This window comes from Nyctereutes procyonoides, unplaced genomic scaffold (assembly GCF_905146905.1).
Source record: "Nyctereutes procyonoides isolate TBG_1078 unplaced genomic scaffold, NYPRO_anot_genome, whole genome shotgun sequence".
Classification (NCBI taxonomy): domain Eukaryota; kingdom Metazoa; phylum Chordata; class Mammalia; order Carnivora; family Canidae; genus Nyctereutes; species Nyctereutes procyonoides.
Window position 1 is genome coordinate 8,974,929 of NW_026575128.1, and position 13,294 is coordinate 8,988,222.

General features: G+C 36.2%; 1 protein-coding gene across 10 annotated transcripts in view; it reads left to right on the top strand.

Annotated features, from left to right (window-relative positions):
* Positions 1–13,294, top strand: part of TUT4 (terminal uridylyl transferase 4) — a 114,431-nt gene that overhangs the window by 93,548 nt on the left and 7,589 nt on the right. For 6 of the 10 annotated variants that reach the window (XM_055341731.1, XM_055341735.1, XM_055341739.1 and 3 more), the window contains 7 exons: positions 2,667–2,744; positions 2,877–3,054; positions 3,379–3,426; positions 3,514–3,596; positions 7,674–7,789; positions 8,726–8,949; positions 9,755–9,855. In XM_055341731.1, the coding sequence (XP_055197706.1) occupies positions 2,667–2,744; positions 2,877–3,054; positions 3,379–3,426; positions 3,514–3,596; positions 7,674–7,789; positions 8,726–8,949; positions 9,755–9,855 (828 nt within the window). The remainder of the gene's footprint in view (positions 1–2,666; positions 2,745–2,876; positions 3,055–3,378; positions 3,427–3,513; positions 3,597–7,673; positions 7,790–8,725; positions 8,950–9,754; positions 9,856–13,294) is intronic. The other 4 variants (XM_055341733.1, XM_055341737.1, XM_055341734.1 and 1 more) reach the window with 2 other exon arrangements.

Genomic DNA, 13,294 nt, shown 5'->3' on the forward strand with positions numbered 1-13,294 from the left:
TAAGTAAGACTCTGAGAAGTATATTTTTCATGGTTAATAACACAAAGTTCTTTAGGTCAAAAGGAGCTTTCCTCAGCAGAATGATTTTGCTGTATTCTAGAAAATCATCATATGTAAAAGTAAATTTTCGTGTAAAGATATTAAAAGAGGGTTAGGGATTGTTAATCACACTTGATATTATGAACTTCCATGTTTTCTAAGCTCATACCAGCTTAAAAATTGCAATTGAATGGATGACTCTTGAGGACATTATGCTAAGGGAAGTAAACTAGTCACTAAAGGGTAAATATTGTATGATTCTACTTTATATAGGGTGGTCAAACACATGGAGATGGAAAGTAGAATGTGGTTTTCAGGGTCTAGGAGAGGGAGGAACGGGGAAATCATTGCTTAATAGTATCAGTTTTATTTTTGCAAGATGAAAAGAATTCTGTAGATGGATGGTGGTGATGGTACACAACAGTGTGAGTGTACTTAATGCCACTGAACTGAATATTATAAAATTTACCATCATGATCATTTTTGTTATGTGTATTTTACCACAACTAAAATATTGCAATTTAAATATAGCAGCAGATCCTAAAATACTACAATTAAATATGAAAGTAATTGTGGAAATGTACAGGATCTCCTTGTACAAATATGATTGTTTCTTGAGGTTTTTAGAGGAAGGACTGAGAGGTTGAGTAGAGGATGATTAGTGTTGAGTGAAAGAGAAGAGAGAAATGGAAAGAGAAATTGTGTGTGTGAGTGTGTGTGTGTGTGTGTGTGTGTGAAAGAGAAAGGGAGGATAACATTAATCCTAAGGCCTGAAACAGTGTAAAATTAGGAAATGAAATATGAGAGCTCATAAAAAATATAGGCAAATCAGTGATTAAACATCTTCCAGTGCCCACAGGGTCCATTTACCATGTTATCAGCCAACATAGTTGGGCTTGGATTATGGTTCTTAGTCAAAAATAAGAATTACATTAAAAAGAATCAGGGTCAAAAGACGTAGCCTGTATTATTCCCATGTAAACCTATAATAACATCTATAAGGGTAAAATATCCTATAATGGTAAAATTATACTTTGATTTCTTTAATACCTTTATTTCATTTTTCAGGGCAGAATTTGTTGTAGGTATTCTAGGCTTTCCCATGTTTCTTTTATGAAGTGTCAGAATTTATGGTAGATAGTAATTGTATGTAAGTTACATAAATTTAAAAAGCAACTGGGGAGCCTAGGTGGTTCAGTTAAGTGTCTGCCTCTTGATTTTGGCTCAGGTCATGATGGCTTGTGAGATGGAGCAGTGCCTTGGGTTCCACACTCAGCAGGAAGTCTGAGAGTCTCTGTTTCCCTTTGTCCCTCCTCCTTTGCATGCGTGTGCTTACGTGTGCACTTGCTCTCTCAAAAACAGCTTATGAGCCTAAGTTTCTGGAAACTTCATCTTTTTGTAAACATGCTTTTGGAGTAAATACATTCATTCAACAAACCTGTATTAAGTATTTTCTGTATGACAGACTTTGATGTAGTAGGAATTTTGGCTCCAGAATTAAGTTACAGTTTTTGCTTATGAGAAATTTAAACCTGAGAGTAAGATTAGAGGGGCCAGACATGTTAATTTTGTAAATCACTGTGCCACCTAAAATGCAAGGGGTGATGGGGACCACCTTATCTGATGGTTTTAAAGTATTTTCTGGCAAGCTGTAGGTGCTCATTAGTGTATGTATGAGAAGCAAGGTAAGATAAAAATGGGGTATGTTTTCTCCACTCAGCTTTCTATTTAAAGTACTACTTTTATCTGTTTTAAGCTTCCGGGAAGATTCCTCTTAAGAAAAAATTCTATAGCTTAAAAGACAAATAAAATTTGATAACAACTGACCTAATTAATCTAGTCTCTCATTTTCGTTGGGAAAACTTAAGATTTTAGGAGAATAATTGTCTTGTCTAGAGTCACTACTAGGCAGGACTAAGACTAGAAATGAGGTCGGCTGACGGTGAGCCTGTTACAACTTTTTACTTTATTGCATCTTTTTTAAAGAACTCCTCTTACACAGGATACTTTTCTTCTAGTAGCATTGCACCACCACCACCACCCCTTTCCTCACAATGAGTAATTATTCATGAAGATTTTATAGTTTTTATCCAGGTGTTAGAGAGATGTCAGAAAAAGCTACCTAATTTTCTCTTCAAAAAAATCAATACCCAGGGACTTTTTTAGCCTCATCTGATACAGATAACTGTTTAAAAATACTAGAGCTCTTCCCCAAAACATACAGTTCTGTTGATTTCCTTTGGGTGTACAAATCAATAGGTATTATGTATTTATACATCTATGATCCTTAGATGAAAATATAGTTTTCATTGTTTTTTTTTTTTTTTTTTTCTTTAGTTTTACTTCATTAGTCCTGGGCTGGATGGGTTTTGACAGGCAAAATAGGTAACATCAAATATGTTATTTGGAAAGTCTCATGCTCTTAAGATATCCTTTCCCAGCTTTGATCTTCCAGATACATTTTATTCATTAATACCTTGGCATCAAATTATACCATCCTGACATGTTCCTTTTGGAAAGAAGTATCTCAGTATCTTTTATGGGTACATTCTAAAATGATATGAAGATACTTAGGCATTTGCTTTATAAAACTTAAAATCTGATAATAAATAAAATTGTTTTTACAGATCTTTGATGGAAAACAGATTCCACAGAGAATGGTTGATGGATGGAATGCATTTTTCTTTGATAAAACAGAAGAACTGGTAATTTTTTTCAGTCTTTATAGAATGCTCACTGATATGTGTTAGGATTTGCATAATTTAATAATTTTGCTTATACTTAAGGTACATATTTTGGGTAAGTATAGACATCTCTCTCTTTTTTCTTACCTATAGAAAAAGCGTTTACCTTCACTTGGAAAGAACACAGAAACCTTAGGAGAGCTTTGGTTGGGACTGCTTCGCTTCTATACTGAAGAGTTTGATTTTAAGGAATATGTAATTAGCATTCGGCAGAAAAAGCTGTTGACAACTTTTGAGAAGCAGTGGACATCCAAATGCATTGCAATTGAAGGTAATCATTTAGCTGACATTAACTGAGGAACAAAACCAAACAAAAAGCCAGACTTTCATTTGGCAAGGAAATTGAAGGAAAAACTAAAAACACATTAGACTTTGGAAGATTCTTCCTCTTGATTTTTATGTTTTGACCCTTTTATTACTTTTTTCCCTCCCCCACCCCCAGTTTCTGTCTTTTTTAATCTATAATTTTAGAAGAATAACTTGCTCACTTGAATGGTCTGATTATGTAGTGTTAGTCTCTAGTTATGGCTCCTATGTATATTTTATGTTGTAACGAGCATAATTCCTAATTAAAAAAGAAATATTTATTTTCTAGATCCTTTTGACTTGAATCATAACCTTGGTGCTGGAGTATCTAGAAAAAGTAAGTTTTAAATATACAGATACCCTGTTTTTAAAGCTTTTGCACATTAAAGTCTGCATCTTTATTTTTTTTTTCTTTTTTAAATAGTGACCAATTTTATCATGAAGGCATTTATCAATGGAAGGAAACTTTTTGGTACCCCTTTTTATCCACTCATTGGCAGAGAAGCTGTAAGTCACCATAATTTGAATTCTGAGTCTTTCTTATAGAATTGCTTTTTTCGTAATATAGGAGACCTTATCCTATTTCCAAGTTGGTGTTAGAAATAGGGGAACGGGATAATTATACGCTCCCTATTTTTTTTTTTTTATTGCACTTACCATAGTTCATAATGAGATAACTGTTTGCGAAATTTTGTGTGTCTCTTTGTTGAATTCTGTCTTTCTCATTAGACTAACATAGTTCCATGAGGACAGGGTCTGTTATGTCTCTTCACCATCATATCTCCAGTATCTGGTAAGATGGCACATTGCATGTACCAAATAAACATTTGTTGAATGAATGAAGGTAGTCAAGAGTCAGTATCCTTAAATTTTGAATTTGAGGTGCTGCCCACTGCCCCCTTCCATCTTTAGAAATCTTGATGAAGATATAAAGAGGACAACACCAAAGAAATACTTCCTTACTTGCTGAGACTTCTGCTCTAATTTTGAGATAGCCGAATTTGATGGTGTGGAACTGAGAGAATTCCTTTTGCCTAAACTTGGTGGCATAGTATTTCCCATTCCTCTTGGTCTCACTCTGGTTTTTGGTTGCTTTCTAATGGGAGAAGGTCTAAGGTTCACAGAAAAAGAAACTTCCAAGAGAAGCAATCTCGAGAGAAAATGTCTCTTCTATTACATAACGAATATCCTTGATCTTGTTCAGTACAGTTTCTGTACTCTTTCTTTGGGATGTAGGGTGAGAAAAGCAGAAGAGTCTACAGCTGTTTTCCCTTGTAGCATTACTTCTCAGACATTTCATATTATCCTGCACCTTATGGGGTGGTGGTGATAATAATTATAATGGAGAGATAGAAAATAACAGTAAAATTTGAAATGACATCAAAGTTGTGTAAGAACAAAATGTCAAACAAAAGGAAAATCAACAATAATTTTACTAACATACTAATTAAAAATAATATATGAAGAGCACAGTCAGATCAAAATAAATCTGCTGATACACTAATAAAGCATTTTACCTGAAAATTGTAGGAATTCCAACTATTAGTGTGTATATGTATATGTTCCATAGGAACCTAGCAATTTCATGTTGTCAGACTTTTTTAGTAGAATATTAGAGTCCTTAGTAAACTGTAAATGTGCTAATAACTTTAGTCTATGAATACAAAATTTTAGCAGCTCTTAATAACTCAGTATAAGTAGTCCTAGTAGATATCAGTCTTCGGTCTTGAATATCATTTGCAGTAAGACCCAAACATCAGTGGGGCCTGTCTGAAGGGGCCTGTGAGTCTGCTAACAATTTTTTGATCTACTTTTTTCTGTTTTAAAAGTCAATATATAGTATTCTATGGCTTGTGTATACTAGTTTATTCTCCTTTGGTGGACATTTAAATTGTTTTTATTATATCAGTGTTATAACTGATACTGTAGAAAATATCCTTTAAAGTCTTTCATACTAAAAATAAATAAATAAAAACAAAGTCTTTCATACCTATACTTTCCATAGTAAAATTTATTCTTTTGATGCATATTTATTGATTTCTCTCCTATGTACTGGCTAGGCTTGTAGGGATACAAAATAGATGTGTTTCATTCCTATATTACTGAAAATGAAGACAAGTATATTTTCTATTCATTCATATTTTTTGCTCACTCACATATTCTCTTTTCATCTATTTACATTATTATGTCCTCTACTATTCTGACTCATTTTCTCCCATTCTGTCAGCTATCTTCTGTCTTCATTTTTCTTCCCACTTAACTTAGATTTCCTGGTCTGCTCCTGGCATATATTTTAAATTCCTTTGCACCACTGACCCTTTTTTTGTTTTTATAGGTTTGTCAATGAGGACATTTCATATAAATGGAACCATAAAACATGTAGCCTTTTGTGACTGGCTTCTTTCACTTGGCCTAATGTTCTCAGAGTTCGTTCATGTTGTACATGTATCACCACCGTTCATGTTGTACCATGTATCACCACTTCATTCCTTTTTATGATTGAACAGTATTCCATTAAATGGAATATATATTACATTTTATTTATCCATTCATCACCTATGATGGACATTTGAGTTGTTTCTACTTCTTGGCTCTTATGAGTAATGCTGCTGTGAATATTTCTGCACAAATTTTTGTGTGGATGTGTATTTTAATTTGTTTTGGGTATATACCTAACAGTAGAATTGCTGGGTTCATTTTGACAAATGTATGTTTAACTTTCTGAGGTGCTGACAGACTTTTTTTTAAAGCATCTGTGTTATTTTACATTCCCACCGCCAATATGTATGGATCCATTTCATCTACATCCTTTCTTTTTTTTATGATAGCCATCCTAGTAGGTGTGTCTCTTATACTTTTATCTTTGACTTTAAGTAGATTTGAAGAGTGCTAAGTGGATATGTTCTTTTGTCTTCCAGGGACGTGGGTACTGTTAGGACAAACTGGTCCTTGTGATAGTGCAAAACAAAACTAAACTAAAACTTAGTTTATTATGCTAGGTGGTAGGATAAAGAAAATACGATCCTGCTACTTCTATAACTTGGGAAAATTATTTACTTTGTATTGGTTCTGTACCTTCTCTTAAATGTTACATGTTCTTAAAATGTTATAATGCAAATCCAATCATATTTTAAATAAACCAGAGGATTGCTTTATTTACAGAGAGGTCTTTTGTAAAGAGAATAATTCTTGGGGCATCTGGGTGGCTCAGTCAGCTAAGTGTCTGCCTTCAGCTCAGGTCATGATTTCAGAGTCCTGGAATTGAGTCCTGCATCAGGCTCCCTGTTCAGCAGGGATTCTGCTGGTTCCTTTACCCCTGTCCCCTGCTTGTGATTGCTCTCTCTCAAATAAAATCTTTTAAAAAAAAAAAATTCTTTTTTTCAAAATAGCCTTCTTGAGGCAAAAAGCAGGAGATTTGTAGTCAGACCAACTTAGCTTGAAATCCTGTTTACTTACCAGCTTTTTTACTATGGGTAAATGACTCCAACTCTACGAGCTTCTATTTCTTCATCTGTAAGTGAGGATGAAAATAGTTTCTACTTTAATAAGTTATTAGGCAAAGATGCCACAGATGAATGAAGAAATAATGTGGATGTAAAGTGGCACCATTAGCAACTGTGATATTGATGATGATGATAATTTCTTTTCTTGATTTATTTGAGAGAGAGAACAGAGGGAAGGACAGAGGGAAAAGGAGGAGGAGAATCCGAGCTGAGTATGGAGCCTGACTGGGGTCTGGATCCCACAACCCGTGAGATCATGACCTGAACTGAAATCAAGAGCCAAGCTGCTCAACCACCTGAGTCACCCTGGGGTCCTGATGATGATAATTTTTTTTTTTTTAAATTTATGATAGTCACACACACAGAGAGAGAGAGGCAGAGACACAGGCAGAGGGAGAAGCAGGCTCCATGCACTGGGAGCCCGACATGGGATTCGATCCCGGGTCTCCAGGATCGCGCCCTGGGCCAAAGGCAGGCGCCAAACCGCTGCGCCACCCAGGGATCCCCTGATGATGATAATTTTTAATCTTATTTTCATATCATGGTTTTAATAACAGTGAAATAATTTGTTGATATTTATTTCCTTTTTTTTTAAGATTTTATTTATTTATTTGACAGAAGGAGACAGAATGAACAGGGCAGAGGGAGAGGGACAAGCAGACTCCTGGCTGAGCAGGGAGCCCAACACGGGCTCGATCCCCGGACTCTGGGATCATCACCTGAGCTAAAGGCAGATGCTTAACCAACTGAGTGACCTAGGCACCCCATTCATTTCCTTTTTTGTTTTTGTTTTTTGATAGCGAGTTTTTTTTTTAAGATATTTATTCATGAGAGACACAGAGAGAAAGAGGCAGAGACACAGGCAGAGGGAGAAGCAGGCTCCATGCAAGGAGCCCAATGTGGGACTCAATCGGGATCCCAGGATCACGCCCTGAGCCAAAGGCAGACGCTCAACCACTGAGCCACCCAGGCATTCCTATTTCCTTTTTTAAAACCACTTTTGCATATTGGTCTTCTTTCCATTTGGATTCCAAAATTCATAGTGGTTTTTTTTTCTAGTAAAGTTTTATTTTCTCTCTAGGAATACTTCTTTGATTCCCGAGTGCTAACAGATGGAGAACTGGCTCCCAATGATCGATGTTGTCGTGTGTGTGGAAAAATAGGCCACTACATGAAAGACTGCCCTAAAAGGAGAAGGTTGGCAAATGATTGTATATCAACATTACAGGGAAAATAAATGTGAGGCCAATTGTAGCTATAACTGTGCTCATATATAAGTGAGAAAGTTCAGGGCTTTAAATTGGATGTTAGGTAAAATGTGTATTGGAGTGGAATTTTGTTACAAAATGATATTTATTCATGGCATAGTAGTATCTCATTCATTTGTTCATGTATTCATTAATGCATTCAATTTTTGTTTTTTGAGGTTTTTTTTTTTTTTTTTTTTTTAAATTGAAGAAGCATTTATTGATACCTACTCTACTGGGAACTGTGCCAGGAGCCCAGAAAAAAATATGACCAAGTCATGGGGTTCTTGCTGAGTACCTTCCAGTCCTGCAAATTAGTAATTGAAATATAATTGAATCTGTGAGATATTTGAGGTATACCTATATAATATATACCTTGAGGAATATACATCCTCTATACCCCCAAAAATATAATTATCAAATATATCTTCCTATATTCTATATACTCTGCTTAATAGGCCAGGAAAATTCTTTCTTTAGTTATCAAGGCTTGTGTAGTATAAAGAGCTTAGAACTTTTCAGAGAGTATTAACTCCTAGGTTCAATCAGTGCTATATGCTGACTTAAATTTAGAGAAGACACTTTCTTTAAGCATCAGCTTTTCCCTCTGTAAAATGGAGATAATAAATACCAACCTCTTAAATATTGTTATAAGATTACAATTTGATATTAAAGTTTTTTCTAATTTGATATTATGAAGCTACTGGAATACCCAGTTTCTGCCATATGAGTAGGTGTGCTCTAAATGTGAGTTATTTTGCCTTAAAAAAAGGTGCATGAAACAATGGGCATGTTAATCCCTTTATTGTGAAACTTTTGTATAGTTTAGGTTGTTCTGTGCTTCACTCAGTTTACAAGTCCCTAGCCCCCACATTATTGGTATCAGCAGTTTACTGTTTAGACTAAAGAAGAAAGACAGTGAAGAAGAGAAGGATGGAAATGAAGAGGAGAAGGATTCACGAGACCTTGTTGACCCCCGAGACCTCCATGACAGTCGAGAGTTTAGAGACCCCAGAGACCTCAGATGCTTTATATGTGGAGATGCAGGACATGTACGAAGAGAGTGCCCAGAGGTCAAGCTGGCCCGTCAGAGGAACAGCAGTGTGGCAGGTAAATAGAAAAGACCAAAAATAGTTTTTGGTAGAAATAAGGTCATTTGTGTTGATGTCATTCTAAGGACTCTGATTCCTCTCTGTTCCAAACTTAGCTGTATGATTTTGGACCTTACAATTTCTTAAAGAGAGAAAATTTAGACAGCCTTTATTTTAGACAGTACTCAGATACATTCACTATTAAAGTCTTAACAGTCTGTTGTATTCAGTAAACTCCCTTTAAGTATTCTGTTATTTCAGTTACATCCTTTATTCTTTCCCTAGGAAAGTTAATAGAAATTAAATTTTTTTTTCCTCCAAAAGTTAACAGAAGTTTTTTTTTCTGGGAACATGTACAGGAGAAATTATATCTCTTCCCATTACTATTATGTATGAGAGAGATCTGTTCCTGTTATAATTTGTAAGTAATTTTTTTTTCCGTAATTTTAAGAACTAGAAACCCCAATGAGAGTTCAATGAAAGAAAAAATAGAATATTTAGAAGTGATGATTTCCAGTTACTCAGATTCTTGTTGCAGAAGGTTTTCTTAAATATATCATCTCCTATAGAAAAGAAGTATATGTCTTTTTGTTCTTGTTTCTACTGCCAGTTTTTTTTTTTTTTTTTTTTGGTGATTTGCATGATTGAAAAATGGTTTTAAAAATACTAGTTGTTATAAGTCCTTCACAAATGTAATAATAATTTAAAAGTCCAAGTTTATAAAGTCAGAAGGATTTGAAACTCTTAACAGAGGAAGGGAGTTTATTGATTGTCATTTCTTAGTTTTTTTCTCTGTTGATTTTCTTTCTTATGTCTTCTCTTAGCAGCCCAGCTGGTCCGCAACCTTGTAAATGCCCAACAAGTGGCTGGTTCTGCTCAGCAACAAGGTGATCAGTCCATAAGGACTAGACAGTCCTCAGAATGTGTAAGTACTCTGCCTGCAAAGGGATTAGTTTTGTCAGGAAGATAGTACTATCTTTGATGGGTGATATGATTGATCTTTTAGACTGGCAAATATGGTCATCCAGATTACACAGTGCTTTGTAGAGGTGTCCTTGCTAGGCACATGAGGTGGGATGAGCATTACCTTTGGAGTAATGCAGATCTGGCTTTTTATCTGTGGGTAAGCTACTTAACTTTAGTAAGCCTGCCTTCTTATTTGTAAAATAAGATAACTACCTAATACATTTGTTGATTGGTTAAAATAAGGTAATGACTTTGAGGTTTCAGGCTTTGCCTAGTGGCAGAAGATCAGCACAACATTTATAAAAATAGACACAAAGCTTGAGATGTGTTAGGGGTTTAGTAGTGTTGGGGCAATACATGCATGGTGTTGGACTTGCCTGAAGCTTTTATGTGTCTCCTCATAGCTGATATGAATACCTAGTGAAATACGTCCTCTGAAAGAAGAGTATTGAATTAGAGTTCAGATTTACAAGTTTCATATTAACTTTGCTGAGTTACTCTTAACCCTTGTGTAAATGTCTGTTTAGCATGTACTCCTTAAATTAGTTAATTCAATGCGATTTGAATACTTCCTTACTCTAAACCTGATACTGTGCTTTGGTGCTTTGCACTTGATCCCTTGGGTGGCCATGTGAAGTGATAGGTATTAGTATGATCAAATTTTACATATTGGGAAGCTGAGAATTAGAGAAATTAAAAGATTCAAACCTGGGTCTAGGTGCTAAATCTGGTATAATCTGTTTAGAAAAGATTCTTTATTTTTATTTTATTTTATTTATTTTATTATTTATTTATGATAGTCACAGAGAGAGAGAGAGAGAGGCAGAGACACAGGCAGAGGGAGAAGCAGGCTCCATGCACCGGGAGCCCGATGTGGGATTCGATCCCGGGTCTCCAGGATCGCGCCCTGGGCCAAAGGCAGGCGCCAAACCGCTGCGCCACCCAGGGATCCCTGTTTAGAAAAGATTCTTAGAGGCTATTTGAAGATCAGTATCGGGAGAGTCTTGTAACAACTCTCCCATTTAGGAGCCCACTAACCCCACTTATAATATTTGAATACCTACTATGGTCCTGACATTTTTTTCTTTTCTTTTTTTTAAATTAAATATTTTATTTCTTTATCTGACACAGAGAGCACAAGCTCTCTGCTGGGGAGCAGCAGAGGGAGAGGGAGAAGCAACTCTCCACTGAGCAGGGAGTCTGATGTGGGCTTGATCCCAAGACTCTGGAATCATGACCTGAGCTGAAGGCAGACACTTGACTGACTGAGCCGCCACCCAGGCACCCTGGGCCTGACATTGTCATAAATGTTATATAACAACAGTAATATTAGCTAACATTGTTTAGTGGCTGTTGGCCATATCTTTTTTTCCTCCTGTTTCTTATGATAAAATATTGGAAAAGTACAGAAAGTAATAGATACCCATGTAGTGCCACCAGGCCTTAACAATTCTTTACGTTTTATTATCTTTGGTTTATTAAAAAGTGATGTGTGGTCAGTAATTCCTATGTAATTCTTTGTGGATGCTGTTCCCATCTTAAAGCCTTCCCACCGTCCCTTCCTTTAGTAGTAGATTCTAAAATGTATCTACTGTCCTGAATTTGGTGTTTATATTCTGTGTTGTTTAATTAATCTACACAAAAGTCTATGAGATAGATTATTATTTTATATTACAGGTGAATGAAGAAACATTTAAGGTTCTTGCATGAGGTCAGCACACACTTGGAACTAGAGCTTGAACTCCGGCCCTGTCTCTAAAACCTATGCTCTAACCACTTTCCTATGCTGCTGCTTTTACTTTTTGCCTTTAGCACTTACTTTTCTCTTACCTGAGATTTGGGTCATAGTCTGTCTAATGGACATTGTTGTTCCGATATCTCACAAAGCACTTTAACCTCAAAATGTCTAGAATGTAATACATATTTCTTTCCAAATTCCTAAACTTAACCTCTTGTCCCTGTGTTCTCCATCTCATTAAATGATCCTATTCGCTGGTTTCCAGAACTACTCCCTCTCTCAACCCCCACATCCAGTCCCTAAGTCCTCTTATTTTCTACCCATAAAAAATAGCTCACAGCCATTTGCTTCCCTATCCCTATATATTTTTTAATTTTTTTATTTATTTATGATAGTCACAGAGAGAGAGAGAGAGACGCAGAGACACAGGCAGAGGGAGAAGCAGGCCCCATGCACCGGGAGCCCGATGTGGGACTCGATCCTGGGTCTCCAGGATCGCGCCCTGGGCCAAAGGCAGGCGCCAAACCGCTGCGCCACCCAGGGATCCCTCCCGATCCCTATATTGTATTTCCCTAGCCCACAGCCATTTGCTTCCCTATCCCTATATTGTATTTCCCTAGCCTAGGTTACCGTCATTTCAGAGCTGCTATCTTAGAGCAGTTTTTTACTCACTCTCTTTAAGTCTTCCCCCCACCCCCCAGACTCTCTATTTCATTCCCATTAAGCTAGAATAATTTTTCTAAAATACAGATCGATCATATTCCTTACCAGTTTGAAACCCTTCAGTGGTTTCCCGGTGCCCTCAGGATAAAAGTCTTAATGACAAGGCCTATGGGACCCTTCATTAATGTGTCCCTCATTTGTTCTTCAACCTCAAATCTGCCATTCCCTTGCCCTTTTACTTCAGTAATATTAAACTTCTTTCAGAATCCAGTTGTTTAAACAAGCCAGGAGGTGTCGATGAGCGTATAGACCTTCAGTCATTTTGTTCCCTCTGCATGAAACACTCCTCCCCTTCCCTTGTCCCTGTCCTGTTTTATCAGACTGACTGTTGTTTACCCTTGTGTCTCAACCTAAAGGTCACTTCTCTGGCAAGCTTTCCTTGATTTCCACTTTCATTCATCTTATCTTTTTCTCCTCCCAAGTATGTTTAGGTATTCCTGCTCTGGGATTTCCTTATACACTATATATCATAGATTCCTTATCATGATAATCATTGTATTTCATTGTAATTGCTCATGTAATCTCTTCATCTGCTCTTTCTCCTTTCCCTTATAAACTTTAAGTTCCTTGAGGGGCATGCATGTTAGTATTGATTTTTAATACCTACAACAATGCCCAGACATAATTGACAGTAACTTGTTGAGGGACTGAATCAAAGTGGCTGTGAGATATTTAGACATAAATTTTTAGTTACAGTTGGAAATATGGGTTCTGCATGATGGGGATGACGTCTAGGTTCTCTCTTCTTTGGACAGTAAAAACATTTATAGGGTAATATATATGTCAGAGAAGGTTTGAGGCTCTTGGAGAAAATTCTATTTTCATGTAAAATGAGGCTCTTACTATGCACATCATAGAGTTGTGTTTATAATGTTCTGATGAAATAACTCCATAATTTTGTATTTAGATAATCTCTGCTTTTATACATTAAGATGTT